Raw genomic sequence first — 18,931 nt, forward strand, 5'->3', positions numbered from 1 at the left:
CTTAAAGCCACTATTCTCTGTTCAACGATAGTAACCCCCTTGACGCTTGATCTGCACCTGATGCTGGCCCTAGAGGGCAGATTATGACGTCAGTTTTATTTTTTAACACTTTCTGTGTAACAAGCATACATTTCTCTACTCTTTCTCTTTTCTTGAACTGAATTGGTGCTTTGTGCTTCAGGTCCTGTGGAGACAACTTTCCCTGGTCATGCTTGCTGTGTCCCTAGGCACATCCATGACCATGTAGTGTCTAGTCTCGTGGTTCCAACCATGGAGGTAGAAAATCGGTGGACAGGCTTATTGTAATGCATGGAATCGAATGAGGAATATAAAAACACACGACGTCCTTCGATTTCTGCCTCAACCAGCCTCGGTGTGAACCCGTGCCAACCCCCTGCACGCTGGTCTCAACAAGTCTCTGTTGGCAGGAACTGGCAGGGGAGCTTTTTTGGCGCTTGTCAGTTTCACGTTTTAGTATATCCTCAATTTAAGCCCAATCCTTTCCACAGCCACAGGCTGCTCTCTCTACTTAACTCCTCAGAGAAGCTAAATCCTGCTCCACCACATTTACCAGTTGTCAAGGACATCGGCTACTTGAATCGTACATTAAATCTTTTGATCTGTGTTTTATTTCGGTAACTACAGTGGGGAGAACAAGTATTTGATACACTGCTGATTTTGCAGGTTTTCCCACTTAGAAAGAATGTAGAGGTCTGTAATTTTTATCATAGGTACACTTCAACTGTGAGAGACGGAATCTAAAACAAAAATCCAGAAAATCACATTGTATGACTTTTAAATAATTAATTTGCATTTTATTGTATGAAATAAGTATTTGATCACCTACCAACCAGTAATAATTCCAGCTCTCACAGACCTGTTAGTTTTTCTTTAAGAAGCCCTCCTATTCTCCACTCATTACCTGTATTAACTGCACCAGTTTGAACTCGTTACCTTTATAAAAGACACACTCCACACACTCAATCAATCAGACCCCAACCTCTCCACAATGGGCAAGACCAAAGAGCTTTTTTTTATTTTTATTATTTATTTTTTGGCTGTGAGAGTCAATTTATTTAAGCCCGCTGATTTAGGTGAATTTACCCTTGAACGTGTCACCTTAACCATCAACGCAACAATTGCCCCCCCTGAGAGATTTGGCAGGAGCCGCCACTGATGCCCTCATCTCTCTCTGAAGATCCCTCCTTGAGCAGGGGATCCAATCCAGGATTGAGGGGGGCGATGGTCTCTGATTAATCCAGTTTGAGTCCTGTTGGAAGGCCTGATGTGGACTCCCCTGTGTGTGGCAGTCTGTCCTGCGATCCTTGCTGAATGGTTGATGCCACCTTGTCCACTTCTATGCCATATTGGGTATCTACGGCTGATGATCGCTCAAGCTTGGCATGTTCAGGCTGGGTGCTATCCCTTTTCTTGTCATTAGAGGGCAGGCTGCCCCTGTCTGCCTGGGCCCTGGTGGTCTTCCTTAGTGCATTGCCCTTCATCATAGCCAACAGGTGGTCCAACATGATGCAGCCCTCCTCCTGGACTGGGGGGGCTTTACGAATTATTTTTCCGTTCTCCCCCCTCGGTCTCTTGGCGTCATCCTCCTCTTGCTGTTTCTTCCTCTTCTCTGCCTTGATGGCCTGCTCTCTCCAGGTCTGGTTTTCCTTGATTGCTTTAAGGAAGAGTCCTCTGAAGGTCTTGATGGTGTTGAACAGCTCCTCTAGTGAGAGGCGGGACGTGTCCTCACACAGATACTCTGCTAGCTCTTCCTTCTTCTTTTTGATGGAGGCAAAGAGCTCCTGCAGCTTCTCACAGGCCTCCAGGTTCCCCTTCATAGCAGTGAGATACTGCTGCTTGATATCCTCCTGAGAAGAAGAGGACACTTTTTTCTCAGAACCCTTCAACCGTTTGACCAGTGAGCTCGACTCTGCCTGAATAGAATCCACATTTATTCTAGCAGCCTTTTCACAGATCTCTAGATCATCCGGAAGGTTCAGCAAGTCAGCATGGGTTTTCTCCGCCTCCTCCAGGATGTGATGGAGCAATGTGATACGGGACTTGTTGGCTTTGGTATCTGTGAGCTTCAGCAAGGTGCTGATCTTGAAGCCATCTGCATTGCCTATGTGACTCCCATAGTTGAGGAAGTTTCCAATGTCAAGTATGAGCTTGCAGAAACTTGGAAGGCGGGTGCTCTCCTTCAAACTCTCACAGGCTGCGTCCAGCAGCTCAGCTTTGGGTTGCAGCATCTTTAACACAGAAGGGGTCTCCTCACAGAGAAGCATGCACTCGATCCTCATGGTGTAGCATGAAACTGATAGGAGCTCGAGGTAGAACCGATCCACACCGGCCAGCTTCTCTATCTCCCCTTGGTATGACTTGAGGTTCTCAATCTCATGTTTCTCCGGCAGTAACGTCTGCATCTGTTTCAGCACCTCGACGTCAAACTTGGAACGGTCCCCATTTTGGATCATAGCTACAAAGTCTTTATGTGAGCATCTGAACTGCTTCAAGAATATGTTCAAATCTAGATTTTTCTTGGCATCAATGAAGGATATCTCTTTGGGCTCTCGTTTGACCGTAGTGTTGGTACTTTTGGCCTTTGAGTCAGTCACTGGCAGACAGAAGAGCTCCTCAATGCTGGAGTAGTCAGGTTCCAGGGAATCAGACTGCACTGACGACCACATGGATTGGCTTTCAGACACCACTCTGGAGGGCAGCTTCTGCCAGTTGAGCTTCTTCATGCGCAGTGTGGGACAGCGGCTGGCCTTGGGGAGAGGAGCGTTCTGGGGCACAATAATACCTCCTCCAATACCTGGGGGAGGGGGTGGTGGGGGAGGGGGGCCCATACCAGGCAGGGGAGGGGGAGGTGGGGGGCCCATACCAGGCAGGGGAGGGGGAGGTGGGGGGCCCATACCAGGCAGGGGAGGGGGAGGAGGTGGACCTCCCTGCCCCATCCCTGGTAGAGGTGGTGGAGGAGGAGGTGGCATCCCAGGTAAAGGAGGAGGTGGTGGGGGTGCACCATAAGTGGTGCCTGGCAGGGGTGGGGGTGGGGGAGGAGGAGGGTTTGGGGTAGCAGCAGGAAGTGGAGGGGGAGGAGGGGGAGGAGGGGGAGTTACGGAAGCCATGTCTGATTGGTTGGTTGTGCTGCCGAGCAAGTCTGTCTGGATTGCCCTGTTGGTGGTCTTGGTCTTGGGACTGGCTGAGATCTGTTGTCTCTTGGAAGAGAGCAGGCGCTCCATCAAACGTTCAGCGGAGTCCATTTGTGAGTCGTGGGCCAGCAGAGTGGCACGGACAGCCAGGGCCTCCAGGGTCAGCCACACGTCTCCCCGTCCTGGAGCCACCAGCAGCAGAGCCTGCAGGATGGACAGCAGCTGGACAGAGGCTGGGGAGCTGCTCACTTTGGTGAGGAGGGAGGTGAAGACCTCCTGGTGACTGCTCATGTCGATGCCTCCGTACACCCTCTCCATCTCCTCCGCATCCTCGGCCATGGAATCCTCAAAGGCCTCACACTGGATGTTCAGGTCCAGGTCCTCAGTCTCCCTGTTACATAAACACACATGCACATATGCACGCACACGCACACACAACATAGGTATTGATGTTTGGGAAATCTTACAGAAAGTGACTGTGACTGTTGTTCCACCAACATTTGATTAGCATTTAATGCATCCCACACCTACCTCAGCATTGGCAGTATATCCAAAACTGGAAAATACATAATTAAGATGAATCCCAGTACTTTCAATATCTCAATATCTCTATATTATCTCAATGGCCAATGCACACAGTGTTTTTGTAGCACTGTCAAATGTTGCAAATGTTGTAATAGTTTCTTATTGCATCACAATGGGACAATTGGAAAAACTTCAACATTCTAAATTGCCTGACACAGAAGAGCTTGCCTTGAAAACGCCTTGTCTAATGGTTTCTATTTTATTTTTTAAAATAATTTTTTTACTTTCTTTTTATTGAGATGTTACAGATATACAAAAATAATACTTTTCAGTTTTGGTTTGTTTTTACACAAAACACAAACATGTCCCAACCCCCCCCCCCCCCCCCCCCCCCCACAAAATCCCAAGTGGTGCATCCCAGGACGAAGGATATAAATAAACAACAATAAATAATAATAATAATAATAATAACAGTGGTGATAGGTAATGAAGACAGTACAGGTAAGTAATCAAAGAGATAAAGAGAAATAAAGTGCAATTCATTTGTAAGTGAGGATAGATGAGATGGTCGTGTTGGTCTGTGATACCATGTCTGTTATGATTGTAATATGTCCCTCTCTAGAACGAGATGATGTATCTCTAGGGGTTTATCCTGATAAATAGATTCACAACATATGTCATCACTCAGCATCCAGCGCACTTGCATTGTCAGGGAGGGTTTTTAGTTTGTTGAAATAGGATATTATTGGGTTCCAGGTGAAATAAAAGCGGTCTTTGGACCCCCTAAGTGTATATTTAATCTTTTCAAGTTTCAAGTGAAGCATAAGGTCAGTCAACCATAAGGAGGAATTCGGTGGTTTGGGGGATGTCCAACAAAGCAAAATCCTCCGTCGAGCAAGTAGAGTGGCAAATGCCACAATGTCTTTATGCTTGTTAATAATCTGTTGGTCAGTTGGCGCTATGCCAAAGATAGCTGAGTAGGCGTTAGGTTGCAGGTTCAGATCTAGTGCCTGTGAGAGGGTCCTGAAAACTGCTGACCACTAATCAAATAATAAGGGACATGACCAAAACATGTGTGTTAGCGTTGCCGGAGCGTTATGACATCTGCTACAATTCTCATCCACGTCAGGATAGATTCTGGCTAGCCTAGATTTGGAAAGGTGAATTCGGTGCAAGACCTTAAATTGGATTACGCCTAGTCTAGCACATGATGTGCTCCCGTTAACTCTCGTCAGAGCCTCAGTCCAGGAGTCATCGGGTATTACGTCCCCTAGCTCCTCCTGCCATTTCTCTTTAATTTTGTGGAGGGAAGTGTCTCCGAGGGATGATATGCTAGAGTAAATACTTGATATTAGGCCTTTTAGATTGGGAGGAATTTGGAGGATATCATCTATAGCAGAAGGTTGTGGTGCATTTGGGAAGTTTGGATCCAAACTTTTAATGAAATGTCGGACCTGGAGGTATCGAAAATAACTTGAGCGGGGAAGGTTGAATTTTTGAGAGAGGTGATTAAAGGTCGAGAAGACGCCCTCAGTATAGAGATCTTTAAATTTGGAGAGACCGAGTCTTTTCCATAAGGCGAAAGCATTGTCTATTCTGGCGGGGACAAAAAGGTGGTTATTGCAGATAGGGGCTAGGTTGGAGAAATCTTTTAAACCAAAGTGGCGTCGAAATTGTGACCATATTCGTAATGTATTAACAACAACAGGGTTAGAGGTGTAGTGTGGGGGCAGATAGAGGGAGTTTGGAGGTAATCAAGGCGGAGAGGGATGTTGAAAGACATGACTCATTTTCTATTTCGCACCAAGACGGCTGTGGTGAATGGACCCAGTATATGATTTTCTGAATATTGGCAGCCCAGTGATAATAAAGCAAATTTGGTAGGCCCAGTCCGCCCTGGGACCGATGTCGCTGTAGAAGTCTTTTCTGTATTCTAGGGACTTTACCCCCCCCAAATGAAAGATGATATGGACTTATCTATGGACGAGAAGAAGGACTTTGGGAGGAATATAGGGAGACATTGGAAAAGGTAGAGGAATCGGGGTAGAACGTTCATCTTAATGCTTAATACAGTTGATCTTCCCTGCCAGTGATAAATTAATGGACCTCCATTTCTGTAAATCATCTTTTAATTTATTAACAAGGGGCGTGAAGTTTTTTTCATGTAGTTTAGAGAAGGACCGTGTAATATTAATTCCCAAATATTTGAAGCCAGATTTAGACAAATGGAAGGGCAAGTCACATTGTGGGATTGCGAGATCTAGGTTGTTCACTGGAAAACATTCGCTCTTAGTGAGGTTGATCTTGTATCCCGAAAAGCTACCAAATCTATGCAGCATCTGAACTATATGGGAAATGCATTGCACCGGTTCAGATACATACAACAGTAAGTCGTCGGCATATAGCGCCACCTTGTGTTCCTTCCCCCATCTAGAAATTCCATTTATTATTGGAGAAGATTTTAACATGATAGACAGAGGTTCGATGGCGAATGAGAATAGGAGTGGGCTCAGCGGGCACCCCTGGCGTGTCCCTCTCGACAATGAGAAAAATGTGGAGCGTTTCCCGTTCGTAACTACCGATGCCTTAGGACAGGGGTCGGCAATAGGCGGCCCGTGGGCCATTGCTGGCCCGTCACCAATAATATTTGGCCCAGCAGATTATTTTGAGAATCCACTTTTTATTTTTTATTTTTTTTATTTTTTTATAATAATATCGGACCGACAGTCCCACATATAGCGCCTATAATGTCCGAATAGAGAATCGAACTCCACCTGAATAATGCTTATTGTACTTTTATCCATGTTGAGAGTGAATGACACAGGGACAGACAATCAGGCAGCAAGGTGCACCGAAGCGCACTGACGCTGAACCCCTCAGAGTGAATCATAAGCAGGTGGACAACGCGTCACGGTGCTGAAATAGCCGACATACCGTGTGTGGTTTGAACAAAATAACACGAGCTCAGTAAGCCATTCAAACGTAATGTTTACGTATATGTGACTGCAACACACATATGAACAGTAACAACGCAAATTCTGTTTAATTTTCTGAAAAACATTGAAAACAAAATCGGCGCAAACAAAAAGCATCTCCCATCGGTCAGTATTTGCTTGATATCTGGTGATATTGACGTCACTTTAATCCACAGGCAGTTCTCAAGGTTTTTATGCATCCATCGATTCCTCTCGTGCGTCTTTATCGCATTCATTGACGAAAAGGACGACTCGCGTATAGAAAGGGAACATTGTGAGCACGGAAAATGTCTCTCACAACGGCTTTGCATTGATGAAACCAGGTAGGATGAACGTATAGTTCGCTGTCCATTCTTCTTTAAATGCCCTGTTTCCACCGTCAACTTTCCTCTTTAGACCTTTGGAGAGTGACATTATGTTTCTCTTGCTAGCAGGTTAAATGTTTGGCTAACTTCACCCGGCACGCAAACAACCAATCCAATAATAATAATGTGACCTTGTCTGGGAGGAGGGGGGAATAATTATCAGAATGAAACTGTTACATAATTATTAGAATAAGTTAGGCTACGCTACATCGTCAGTCCACACATTTATTATTCAAAAATATGGAAAAGTGTGAAACTACGTTTCAACGTTGTTGAGAATCACAACACAAACTCGCTAATCAAGCCAAAATACTGCAACATAATGGATTGGACAGCTACCTAGTTAACTAGAACACTACTTTACATTGTTAGCAGGTTCACAAAACAAGCTGTGTTAGTTGACTAGCGATGTGTACAGTCGAAAGAAAAGTCAAAGCATTAGAACGTGTCACATTTTAAAACAATCAATTACTTAAATTAGCCTTTGATTATGTTCGGGCCCGCCATCTAGTGGCTCAAAAAAAAATTGGCCCGAGGCCAAACCTAATTGCCGACCCCTGCCTTAGGAGATGAGTATAGTAGTCTGATCCATGCAATAAAAGTGGGTCCAAAGCCAAAAGCTTTCAGACATTCAAATAAGTACGCCCACTCCACTCTGTCAAAAGCCTTCTCCGCATCCAGGGAGAGAACCACCTCAGGTACCTCCTCGGACGTAGGAGAATGTACGACATTTAGAAGGTTTCGGATGTTAGAGAATGAGTGGCGGCCCAGCATGAAGCCAGTTTGATCAGGGGAGATCACCTCGTCTGTGACGGACTCTAGACGCCGGGCGAGTGCTTTAGCTAATATCTTGACATCGCTGTTGAGCAGCGAGATGGGGCGATGTGAACCACACTCCGTTCTGTCTTTCCCTGGTTTCGGTAAAAGGGTTATGAATGCCTCTGTTAGCGTCTGTGGCAGGGCCTCATTATCCATTGAGTCATTGAACATTTCTAAGATGAGCGGAGTTAATTTGGTTGAGAATTTTTTGTAGAATTCGATGGGGTATCCATCAGGGCCCGGGGCCTTACTACTTTGCATAGCTGTGATTGCATTATAAATGTCGGTGTCTTGGAAGGGTAGTTCAAGTTCTGCTTTATGAACAGGGTTGATAACAGGGGCATTTAAATTTGTGAAGAAATGTTGCATATTGGTATCATCATTGGGTGCCTCAGAAGTGTACAATTTGGAATAAAATGCCCTAAAAGTCTCATTGATTTCGAGGGGGTCAGTTGTAAGCTCCCCATTTTCTCTTTTAATTTGTGGAATCTGTTGGTCAGAGGATTTACATTTTAATTGATGCGCTAACATTCTACCAGCCTTTTCCCCATGCTCATAAACAAAGCCTCGTGATTTCAGCAGCATACGTTCTGTCTTATCGGATGTTAATAACTCGTATTTGGCTTTGAGATTCAGCTTATTTTTGTAAAGCTCCGGGGTGGGAGAGTCAGAGTATTGATGATCTATGTCAATCATTGAGTTGAGAAGTTGCTCCTGTTCTTGCCTCCTAGCTTTGTTCAGCCTAGATGTGTATGCAATAATGTCCCCCCTTATTACTACTTTAAGGGTCTGCCAGAGCAGGGAGGGAGAAACAGTGTCGTCCCTATTGGTTTCCAAGAAATTGTCTATGGCAGTTGAAATCATTTGGCAGAATTCTTTATCTGTTAGTAGTGTGGTATCAAGTCTCCATGGAGCGCGGTCAGAGTAGTTAAGTGGGAAGGACAGATCCAATAGTACTGGGGCATGGTCAGATTCAATTATGGTTGAATATTCTACGTTTTTGACAAAGGGAAGTAGTGTTCTGTCTATAAAGAAGTAATCAATTCTGCTATACGAATGGTGGACGTGTGAAAAAAACGAGAATTTTTTATCGTGAGGAAATTGGAAGCGCCATGGATCGACACATCCAATTTGGTCCATGAACGCTGACAACATTTTAGCTAGGGATGTCCCGATCCCACTTTTTCACTACCGATACCGATACCGATACCTGGGCTTCGGGTATCGGCGATACCGATACCGATCCGATATTTGTATACATTTTTTGACCCCTGAATATTATATATATATATATATTTTTTTTCTTCCTAACACCAGGGGAGCCACCCCTCCTAAATTTCGTTGTTTGGTACCTGTACTGTAGCAATGACAATAAAGACCATTCATTCATTCAAATACCTCCCCAGTATATAGTCCACACCAACAACAGTTAAATTAAAGACTGCCAGCCTTTATTAAAGCAACAAAAATAGTACTCTGCAGTACTCAGTGACCGTATGTCAATATTTTTTTTAAAATAATGTTACTTTTCATTTGCACCTGATGCTGGCCCATTAGGGGTAACTTATAACTAATGCCCTCGATATTTTGATGTTTTACTTTCAGACGAGCCTTGTCTGTGCCATCTTAAAGCCACTATTCTCTGATAGTAACCCCCTTGACGCTTGATCTGCACCTGATGCTGGCCCTAGAGGGCAGATTATGACGTCAGTTTTATTTTTTAACACTTTCTGTGTAACAAGCATACATTTCTCTACTCTTTCTCTTTTCTTGAACTGAATTGGTGCTTTGTGCTTCAGGTCCTGTGGAGACAACTTTCCCTGGTCATGCTTGCTGTGTCCCTAGGCACATCCATGACCATGTAGTGTCTAGTCTCGTGGTTCCAACCATGGAGGTAGAAAATCGGTGGACAGGCTTATTGTAATGCATGGAATCGAATGAGGAATATAAAAACACACGACGTCCTTCGATTTCTGCCTCAACCAGCCTCGGTGTGAACCCGTGCCAACCCCCTGCACGCTGGTCTCAACAAGTCTCTGTTGGCAGGAACTGGCAGGGGAGCTTTTTTGGCGCTTGTCAGTTTCACGTTTTAGTGTATCCTCAATTTAAGCCCAATCCTTTCCACAGCCACAGGCTGCTCTCTCTACTTAACTCCTCAGAGAAGCTAAATCCTGCTCCACCACATTTACCAGTTGTCAAGGACATCGGCTACTTGAATCGTACATTAAATCTTTTGATCTGTGTTTTATTTCGGTAACTACAGTGGGGAGAACAAGTATTTGATACACTGCTGATTTTGCAGGTTTTCCCACTTAGAAAGAATGTAGAGGTCTGTAATTTTTATCATAGGTACACTTCAACTGTGAGAGACGGAATCTAAAACAAAAATCCAGAAAATCACATTGTATGACTTTTAAATAATTAATTTGCATTTTATTGTATGAAATAAGTATTTGATCACCTACCAACCAGTAATAATTCCAGCTCTCACAGACCTGTTAGTTTTTCTTTAAGAAGCCCTCCTATTCTCCACTCATTACCTGTATTAACTGCACCAGTTTGAACTCGTTACCTTTATAAAAGACACACTCCACACACTCAATCAATCAGACCCCAACCTCTCCACAATGGGCAAGACCAAAGAGCTTTTTTTTATTTTTATTATTTATTTTTTGGCTGTGAGAGTCAATTTATTTAAGCCCGCTGATTTAGGTGAATTTACCCTTGAACGTGTCACCTTAACCATCAACGCAACAATTGCCCCCCCTGAGAGATTTGGCAGGAGCCGCCAGCCCGCCACTGATGCCCTCATCTCTCTCTGAAGATCCCTCCTTGAGCAGGGGATCCAATCCAGGATTGAGGGGGGCGATGGTCTCTGATTAATCCAGTTTGAGTCCTGTTGGAAGGCCTGATGTGGACTCCCCTGTGTGTGGCAGTCTGTCCTGCGATCCTTGCTGAATGGTTGATGCCACCTTGTCCACTTCTATGCCATATTGGGTATCTACGGCTGATGATCGCTCAAGCTTGGCATGTTCAGGCTGGGTGCTATCCCTTTTCTTGTCATTAGAGGGCAGGCTGCCCCTGTCTGCCTGGGCCCTGGTGGTCTTCCTTAGTGCATTGCCCTTCATCATAGCCAACAGGTGGTCCAACATGATGCAGCCCTCCTCCTGGACTGGGGGGGCTTTACGAATTATTTTTCCGTTCTCCCCCCTCGGTCTCTTGGCGTCATCCTCCTCTTGCTGTTTCTTCCTCTTCTCTGCCTTGATGGCCTGCTCTCTCCAGGTCTGGTTTTCCTTGATTGCTTTAAGGAAGAGTCCTCTGAAGGTCTTGATGGTGTTGAACAGCTCCTCTAGTGAGAGGCGGGACGTGTCCTCACACAGATACTCTGCTAGCTCTTCCTTCTTCTTTTTGATGGAGGCAAAGAGCTCCTGCAGCTTCTCACAGGCCTCCAGGTTCCCCTTCATAGCAGTGAGATACTGCTGCTTGATATCCTCCTGAGAAGAAGAGGACACTTTTTTCTCAGAACCCTTCAACCGTTTGACCAGTGAGCTCGACTCTGCCTGAATAGAATCCACATTTATTCTAGCAGCCTTTTCACAGATCTCTAGATCATCCGGAAGGTTCAGCAAGTCAGCATGGGTTTTCTCCGCCTCCTCCAGGATGTGATGGAGCAATGTGATACGGGACTTGTTGGCTTTGGTATCTGTGAGCTTCAGCAAGGTGCTGATCTTGAAGCCATCTGCATTGCCTATGTGACTCCCATAGTTGAGGAAGTTTCCAATGTCAAGTATGAGCTTGCAGAAACTTGGAAGGCGGGTGCTCTCCTTCAAACTCTCACAGGCTGCGTCCAGCAGCTCAGCTTTGGGTTGCAGCATCTTTAACACAGAAGGGGTCTCCTCACAGAGAAGCATGCACTCGATCCTCATGGTGTAGCATGAAACTGATAGGAGCTCGAGGTAGAACCGATCCACACCGGCCAGCTTCTCTATCTCCCCTTGGTATGACTTGAGGTTCTCAATCTCATGTTTCTCCGGCAGTAACGTCTGCATCTGTTTCAGCACCTCGACGTCAAACTTGGAACGGTCCCCATTTTGGATCATAGCTACAAAGTCTTTATGTGAGCATCTGAACTGCTTCAAGAATATGTTCAAATCTAGATTTTTCTTGGCATCAATGAAGGATATCTCTTTGGGCTCTCGTTTGACCGTAGTGTTGGTACTTTTGGCCTTTGAGTCAGTCACTGGCAGACAGAAGAGCTCCTCAATGCTGGAGTAGTCAGGTTCCAGGGAATCAGACTGCACTGACGACCACATGGATTGGCTTTCAGACACCACTCTGGAGGGCAGCTTCTGCCAGTTGAGCTTCTTCATGCGCAGTGTGGGACAGCGGCTGGCCTTGGGGAGAGGAGCGTTCTGGGGCACAATAATACCTCCTCCAATACCTGGGGGAGGGGGTGGTGGGGGAGGGGGGCCCATACCAGGCAGGGGAGGGGGAGGTGGGGGGCCCATACCAGGCAGGGGAGGGGGAGGTGGGGGGCCCATACCAGGCAGGGGAGGGGGAGGAGGTGGACCTCCCTGCCCCATCCCTGGTAGAGGTGGTGGAGGAGGAGGTGGCATCCCAGGTAAAGGAGGAGGTGGTGGGGGTGCACCATAAGTGGTGCCTGGCAGGGGTGGGGGTGGGGGAGGAGGAGGGTTTGGGGTAGCAGCAGGAAGTGGAGGGGGAGGAGGGGGAGGAGGGGGAGTTACGGAAGCCATGTCTGATTGGTTGGTTGTGCTGCCGAGCAAGTCTGTCTGGATTGCCCTGTTGGTGGTCTTGGTCTTGGGACTGGCTGAGATCTGTTGTCTCTTGGAAGAGAGCAGGCGCTCCATCAAACGTTCAGCGGAGTCCATTTGTGAGTCGTGGGCCAGCAGAGTGGCACGGACAGCCAGGGCCTCCAGGGTCAGCCACACGTCTCCCCGTCCTGGAGCCACCAGCAGCAGAGCCTGCAGGATGGACAGCAGCTGGACAGAGGCTGGGGAGCTGCTCACTTTGGTGAGGAGGGAGGTGAAGACCTCCTGGTGACTGCTCATGTCGATGCCTCCGTACACCCTCTCCATCTCCTCCGCATCCTCGGCCATGGAATCCTCAAAGGCCTCACACTGGATGTTCAGGTCCAGGTCCTCAGTCTCCCTGTTACATAAACACACATGCACATATGCACGCACACGCACACACAACATAGGTATTGATGTTTGGGAAATCTTACAGAAAGTGACTGTGACTGTTGTTCCACCAACATTTGATTAGCATTTAATGCATCCCACACCTACCTCAGCATTGGCAGTATATCCAAAACTGGAAAATACATAATTAAGATGAATCCCAGTACTTTCAATATCTCAATATCTCTATATTATCTCAATGGCCAATGCACACAGTGTTTTTGTAGCACTGTCAAATGTTGCAAATGTTGTAATAGTTTCTTATTGCATCACAATGGGACAATTGGAAAAACTTCAACATTCTAAATTGCCTGACACAGAAGAGCTTGCCTTGAAAACGCCTTGTCTAATGGTTTCTATTTTATTTTTTTAAATAATTTTTTTACTTTCTTTTTATTGAGATGTTACAGATATACAAAAATAATACTTTTCAGTTTTGGTTTGTTTTTACACAAAACACAAACATGTCCCAACCCCCCCCCCCCCCCACAAAATCCCAAGTGGTGCATCCCAGGACGAAGGATATAAATAAACAACAATAAATAATAATAATAATAATAACAGTGGTGATAGGTAATGAAGACAGTACAGGTAAGTAATCAAAGAGATAAAGAGAAATAAAGTGCAATTCATTTGTAAGTGAGGATAGATGAGATGGTCGTGTTGGTCTGTGATACCATGTCTGTTATGATTGTAATATGTCCCTCTCTAGAACGAGATGATGTATCTCTAGGGGTTTATCCTGATAAATAGATTCACAACATATGTCATCACTCAGCATCCAGCGCACTTGCATTGTCAGGGAGGGTTTTTAGTTTGTTGAAATAGGATATTATTGGGTTCCAGGTGAAATAAAAGCGGTCTTTGGACCCCCTAAGTGTATATTTAATGTTTTCAAGTTTCAAGTGAAGCATAAGGTCAGTCAACCATAAGGAGGAATTCGGTGGTTTGGGGGATGTCCAACAAAGCAAAATCCTCCGTCGAGCAAGTAGAGTGGCAAATGCCACAATGTCTTTATGCTTGTTAATAATCTGTTGGTCAGTTGGCGCTATGCCAAAGATAGCTGAGTAGGCGTTAGGTTGCAGGTTCAGATCTAGTGCCTGTGAGAGGGTCCTGAAAACTGCTGACCAATAATCAAATAATAAGGGACATGACCAAAACATGTGTGTTAGCGTTGCCGGAGCGTTATGACATCTGCTACAATTCTCATCCACGTCAGGATAGATTCTGGCTAGCCTAGATTTGGAAAGGTGAATTCGGTGCAAGACCTTAAATTGGATTACGCCTAGTCTAGCACATGATGTGCTCCCGTTAACTCTCGTCAGAGCCTCAGTCCAGGAGTCATCGGGTATTACGTCCCCTAGCTCCTCCTGCCATTTCTCTTTAATTTTGTGGAGGGAAGTGTCTCCGAGGGATGATATGCTAGAGTAAATACTTGATATTAGGCCTTTTAGATTGGGAGGAATTTGGAGGATATCATCTATAGCAGAAGGTTGTGGTGCATTTGGGAAGTTTGGATCCAAACTTTTAATGAAATGTCGGACCTGGAGGTATCGAAAATAACTTGAGCGGGGAAGGTTGAATTTTTGAGAGAGGTGATTAAAGGTCGAGAAGACGCCCTCAGTATAGAGATCTTTAAATTTGGAGAGACCGAGTCTTTTCCATAAGGCGAAAGCATTGTCTATTCTGGCGGGGACAAAAAGGTGGTTATTGCAGATAGGGGCTAGGTTGGAGAAATCTTTTAAACCAAAGTGGCGTCGAAATTGTGACCATATTCGTAATGTATTAACAACAACAGGGTTAGAGGTGTAGTGTGGGGCAGATAGAGGGAGTTTGGAGGTAATCAAGGCGGAGAGGGATGTTGAAAGACATGACTCATTTTCTATTTCGCACCAAGACGGCTGTGGTGAATGGACCCAGTATATGATTTTCTGAATATTGGCAGCCCAGTGATAATAAAGCAAATTTGGTAGGCCCAGTCCGCCCTGGGACCGATGTCGCTGTAGAAGTCTTTTCTGTATTCTAGGGACTTTACCCCCCCCAAATGAAAGATGATATGGACTTATCTATGGACGAGAAGAAGGACTTTGGGAGGAATATAGGGAGACATTGGAAAAGGTAGAGGAATCGGGGTAGAACGTTCATCTTAATGCTTAATACAGTTGATCTTCCCTGCCAGTGATAAATTAATGGACCTCCATTTCTGTAAATCATCTTTTAATTTATTAACAAGGGGCGTGAAGTTTTTTTCATGTAGTTTAGAGAAGGACCGTGTAATATTAATTCCCAAATATTTGAAGCCAGATTTAGACAAATGGAAGGGCAAGTCACATTGTGGGATTGCGAGATCTAGGTTGTTCACTGGAAAACATTCGCTCTTAGTGAGGTTGATCTTGTATCCCGAAAAGCTACCAAATCTATGCAGCATCTGAACTATATGGGAAATGCATTGCACCGGTTCAGATACATACAACAGTAAGTCGTCGGCATATAGCGCCACCTTGTGTTCCTTCCCCCATCTAGAAATTCCATTTATTATTGGAGAAGATTTTAACATGATAGACAGAGGTTCGATGGCGAATGAGAATAGGAGTGGGCTCAGCGGGCACCCCTGGCGTGTCCCTCTCGACAATGAGAAAAATGTGGAGCGTTTCCCGTTCGTAACTACCGATGCCTTAGGACAGGGGTCGGCAATAGGCGGCCCGTGGGCCATTGCTGGCCCGTCACCAATAATATTTGGCCCAGCAGATTATTTTGAGAATCCACTTTTTATTTTTTATTTTTTTTATTTTTTTATAATAATATCGGACCGACAGTCCCACATATAGCGCCTATAATGTCCGAATAGAGAATCGAACTCCACCTGAATAATGCTTATTGTACTTTTATCCATGTTGAGAGTGAATGACACAGGGACAGACAATCAGGCAGCAAGGTGCACCGAAGCGCACTGACGCTGAACCCCTCAGAGTGAATCATAAGCAGGTGGACAACGCGTCACGGTGCTGAAATAGCCGACATACCGTGTGTGGTTTGAACAAAATAACACGAGCTCAGTAAGCCATTCAAACGTAATGTTTACGTATATGTGACTGCAACACACATATGAACAGTAACAACGCAAATTCTGTTTAATTTTCTGAAAAACATTGAAAACAAAATCGGCGCAAACAAAAAGCATCTCCCATCGGTCAGTATTTGCTTGATATCTGGTGATATTGACGTCACTTTAATCCACAGGCAGTTCTCAAGGTTTTTATGCATCCATCGATTCCTCTCGTGCGTCTTTATCGCATTCATTGACGAAAAGGACGACTCGCGTATAGAAAGGGAACATTGTGAGCACGGAAAATGTCTCTCACAACGGCTTTGCATTGATGAAACCAGGTAGGATGAACGTATAGTTCGCTGTCCATTCCTCTTTAAATGCCCTGTTTCCACCGTCAACTTTCCTCTTTAGACCTTTGGAGAGTGACATTATGTTTCTCTTGCTAGCAGGTTAAATGTTTGGCTAACTTCACCCGGCACGCAAACAACCAATCCAATAATAATAATGTGACCTTGTCTGGGAGGAGGGGGGAATAATTATCAGAATGAAACTGTTACATAATTATTAGAATAAGTTAGGCTACGCTACATCGTCAGTCCACACATTTATTATTCAAAAATATGGAAAAGTGTGAAACTACGTTTCAACGTTGTTGAGAATCACAACACAAACTCGCTAATCAAGCCAAAATACTGCAACATAATGGATTGGACAGCTACCTAGTTAACTAGAACACTACTTTACATTGTTAGCAGGTTCACAAAACAAGCTGTGTTAGTTGACTAGCGATGTGTACAGTCGAAAGAAAAGTCAAAGCATTAGAACGTGTCACATTTTAAAACAATCAATTACTTAAATTAGCCTTTGATTATGTTCGGGCCCGCCATCTAGTGGCTCAAAAAAAAATTGGCCCGAGGCCAAACCTAATTGCCGACCCCTGCCTTAGGAGATGAGTATAGTAGTCTGATCCATGCAATAAAAGTGGGTCCAAAGCCAAAAGCTTTCAGACATTCAAATAAGTACGCCCACTCCACTCTGTCAAGAGCCTTCTCCGCATCCAGGGAGAGAACCACCTCAGGTACCTCCTCGGACGTAGGAGAATGTACGACATTTAGAAGGTTTCGGATGTTAGAGAATGAGTGGCGGCCCAGCATGAAGCCAGTTTGATCAGGGGAGATCACCTCGTCTGTGACGGACTCTAGACGCCGGGCGAGTGCTTTAGCTAATATCTTGACATCGCTGTTGAGCAGCGAGATGGGGCGATGTGAACCACACTCCGTTCTGTCTTTCCCTGGTTTCGGTAAAAGGGTTATGAATGCCTCTGTTAGCGTCTGTGGCAGGGCCTCATTATCCATTGAGTCATTGAACATTTCTAAGATGAGCGGAGTTAATTTGGTTGAGAATTTTTTGTAGAATTCGATGGGGTATCCATCAGGGCCCGGGGCCTTACTACTTTGCATAGCTGTGATTGCATTATAAATGTCGGTGTCTTGGAAGGGTAGTTCAAGTTCTGCTTTATGAACAGGGTTGATAACAGGGGCATTTAAATTTGTGAAGAAATGTTGCATATTGGTATCATCATTGGGTGCCTCAGAAGTGTACAATTTGGAATAAAATGCCCTAAAAGTCTCATTGATTTCGAGGGGGTCAGTTGTAAGCTCCCCATTTTCTCTTTTAATTTGTGGAATCTGTTGGTCAGAGGATTTACATTTTAATTGATGCGCTAACATTCTACCAGCCTTTTCCCCATGCTCATAAACAAAGCCTCGTGATTTCAGCAGCATACGTTCTGTCTTATCGGATGTTAATAACTCGTATTTGGCTTTGAGATTCAGCTTATTTTTGTAAAGCTCCGGGGTGGGAGAGTCAGAGTATTGATGATCTATGTCAATCATTGAGTTGAGAAGTTGCTCCTGTTCTTGCCTCCTAGCTTTGTTCAGCCTAGATGTGTATGCAATAATGTCCCCCCTTATTACTACTTTAAGGGTCTGCCAGAGCAGGGAGGGAGAAACAGTGTCGTCCCTATTGGTTTCCAAGAAATTGTCTATGGCAGTTGAAATCATTTGGCAGAATTCTTTATCTGTTAGTAGTGTGGTATCAAGTCTCCATGGAGCGCGGTCAGAGTAGTTAAGTGGGAAGGACAGATCCAATAGTACTGGGGCATGGTCAGATTCAATTATGGTTGAATATTCTACGTTTTTGACAAAGGGAAGTAGTGTTCTGTCTATAAAGAAGTAATCAATTCTGCTATACGAATGGTGGACGTGTGAAAAAAACGAGAATTTTTTATCGTGAGGAAATTGGAAGCGCCATGGATCGACACATCCAATTTGGTCCATGAACGCTGACAACATTTTAGCTAGGGATGTCCCGATCCCACTTTTTCACTACCGATACCGATACCTGGGCTTCGGGTATCGGCGATACCGATACCGATCCGATATTTGTATACATTTTTTGACCCCTGAATATTATATATATATATATATTTTTTTTTCCTAACACCAGGGGAGCCACCCCTCCTAAATTTCGTTGTTTGGTACCTGTACTGTAGCAATGACAATAAAGACCATTCATTCATTCATTCATTCAAATACCTCCCCAGTATATAGTCCACACCAACAACAGTTAAATTAAAGACTGCCAGCCTTTATTAAAGCAACAAAAATAGTACTCTGCAGTACTCAGTGACCGTATGTCAATATTTTTTTTAAAATAATGTTACTTTTCATTTGCACCTGATGCTGGCCCATTAGGGGTAACTTATAACTAATGCCCTCGATATTTTGATGTTTTACTTTCAGACGAGCCTTGTCTGTGCCATCTTAAAGCCACTATTCTCTGT

The 18,931-nt window shown here is 44.8% G+C and overlaps 1 protein-coding gene across 1 annotated transcript; it reads right to left on the minus strand.

Annotated features, from left to right (window-relative positions):
• Window positions 1-21: 21 nt before the first annotated feature.
• LOC308167898 (uncharacterized protein) lies at window positions 22-18,910 on the minus strand (the record flags this gene model as incomplete). Its single annotated transcript, XM_080542376.1, has 6 exons — window positions 22-69; window positions 1,464-2,765; window positions 3,261-3,539; window positions 10,926-12,227; window positions 12,723-13,005; window positions 18,897-18,910. The coding sequence occupies 6 exons, from the start codon at window positions 18,908-18,910 to the stop codon at window positions 22-24; spliced, it is 3,228 nt and encodes a 1,075-aa protein (XP_080398502.1).
• Window positions 18,911-18,931: the final 21 nt, after the last annotated feature.

This window comes from Nansenia antarctica (genome assembly GCF_963989245.1).
Source record: "Nansenia antarctica genome assembly, chromosome: 11".
Taxonomy (NCBI): domain Eukaryota; kingdom Metazoa; phylum Chordata; class Actinopteri; order Argentiniformes; family Microstomatidae; genus Nansenia; species Nansenia antarctica.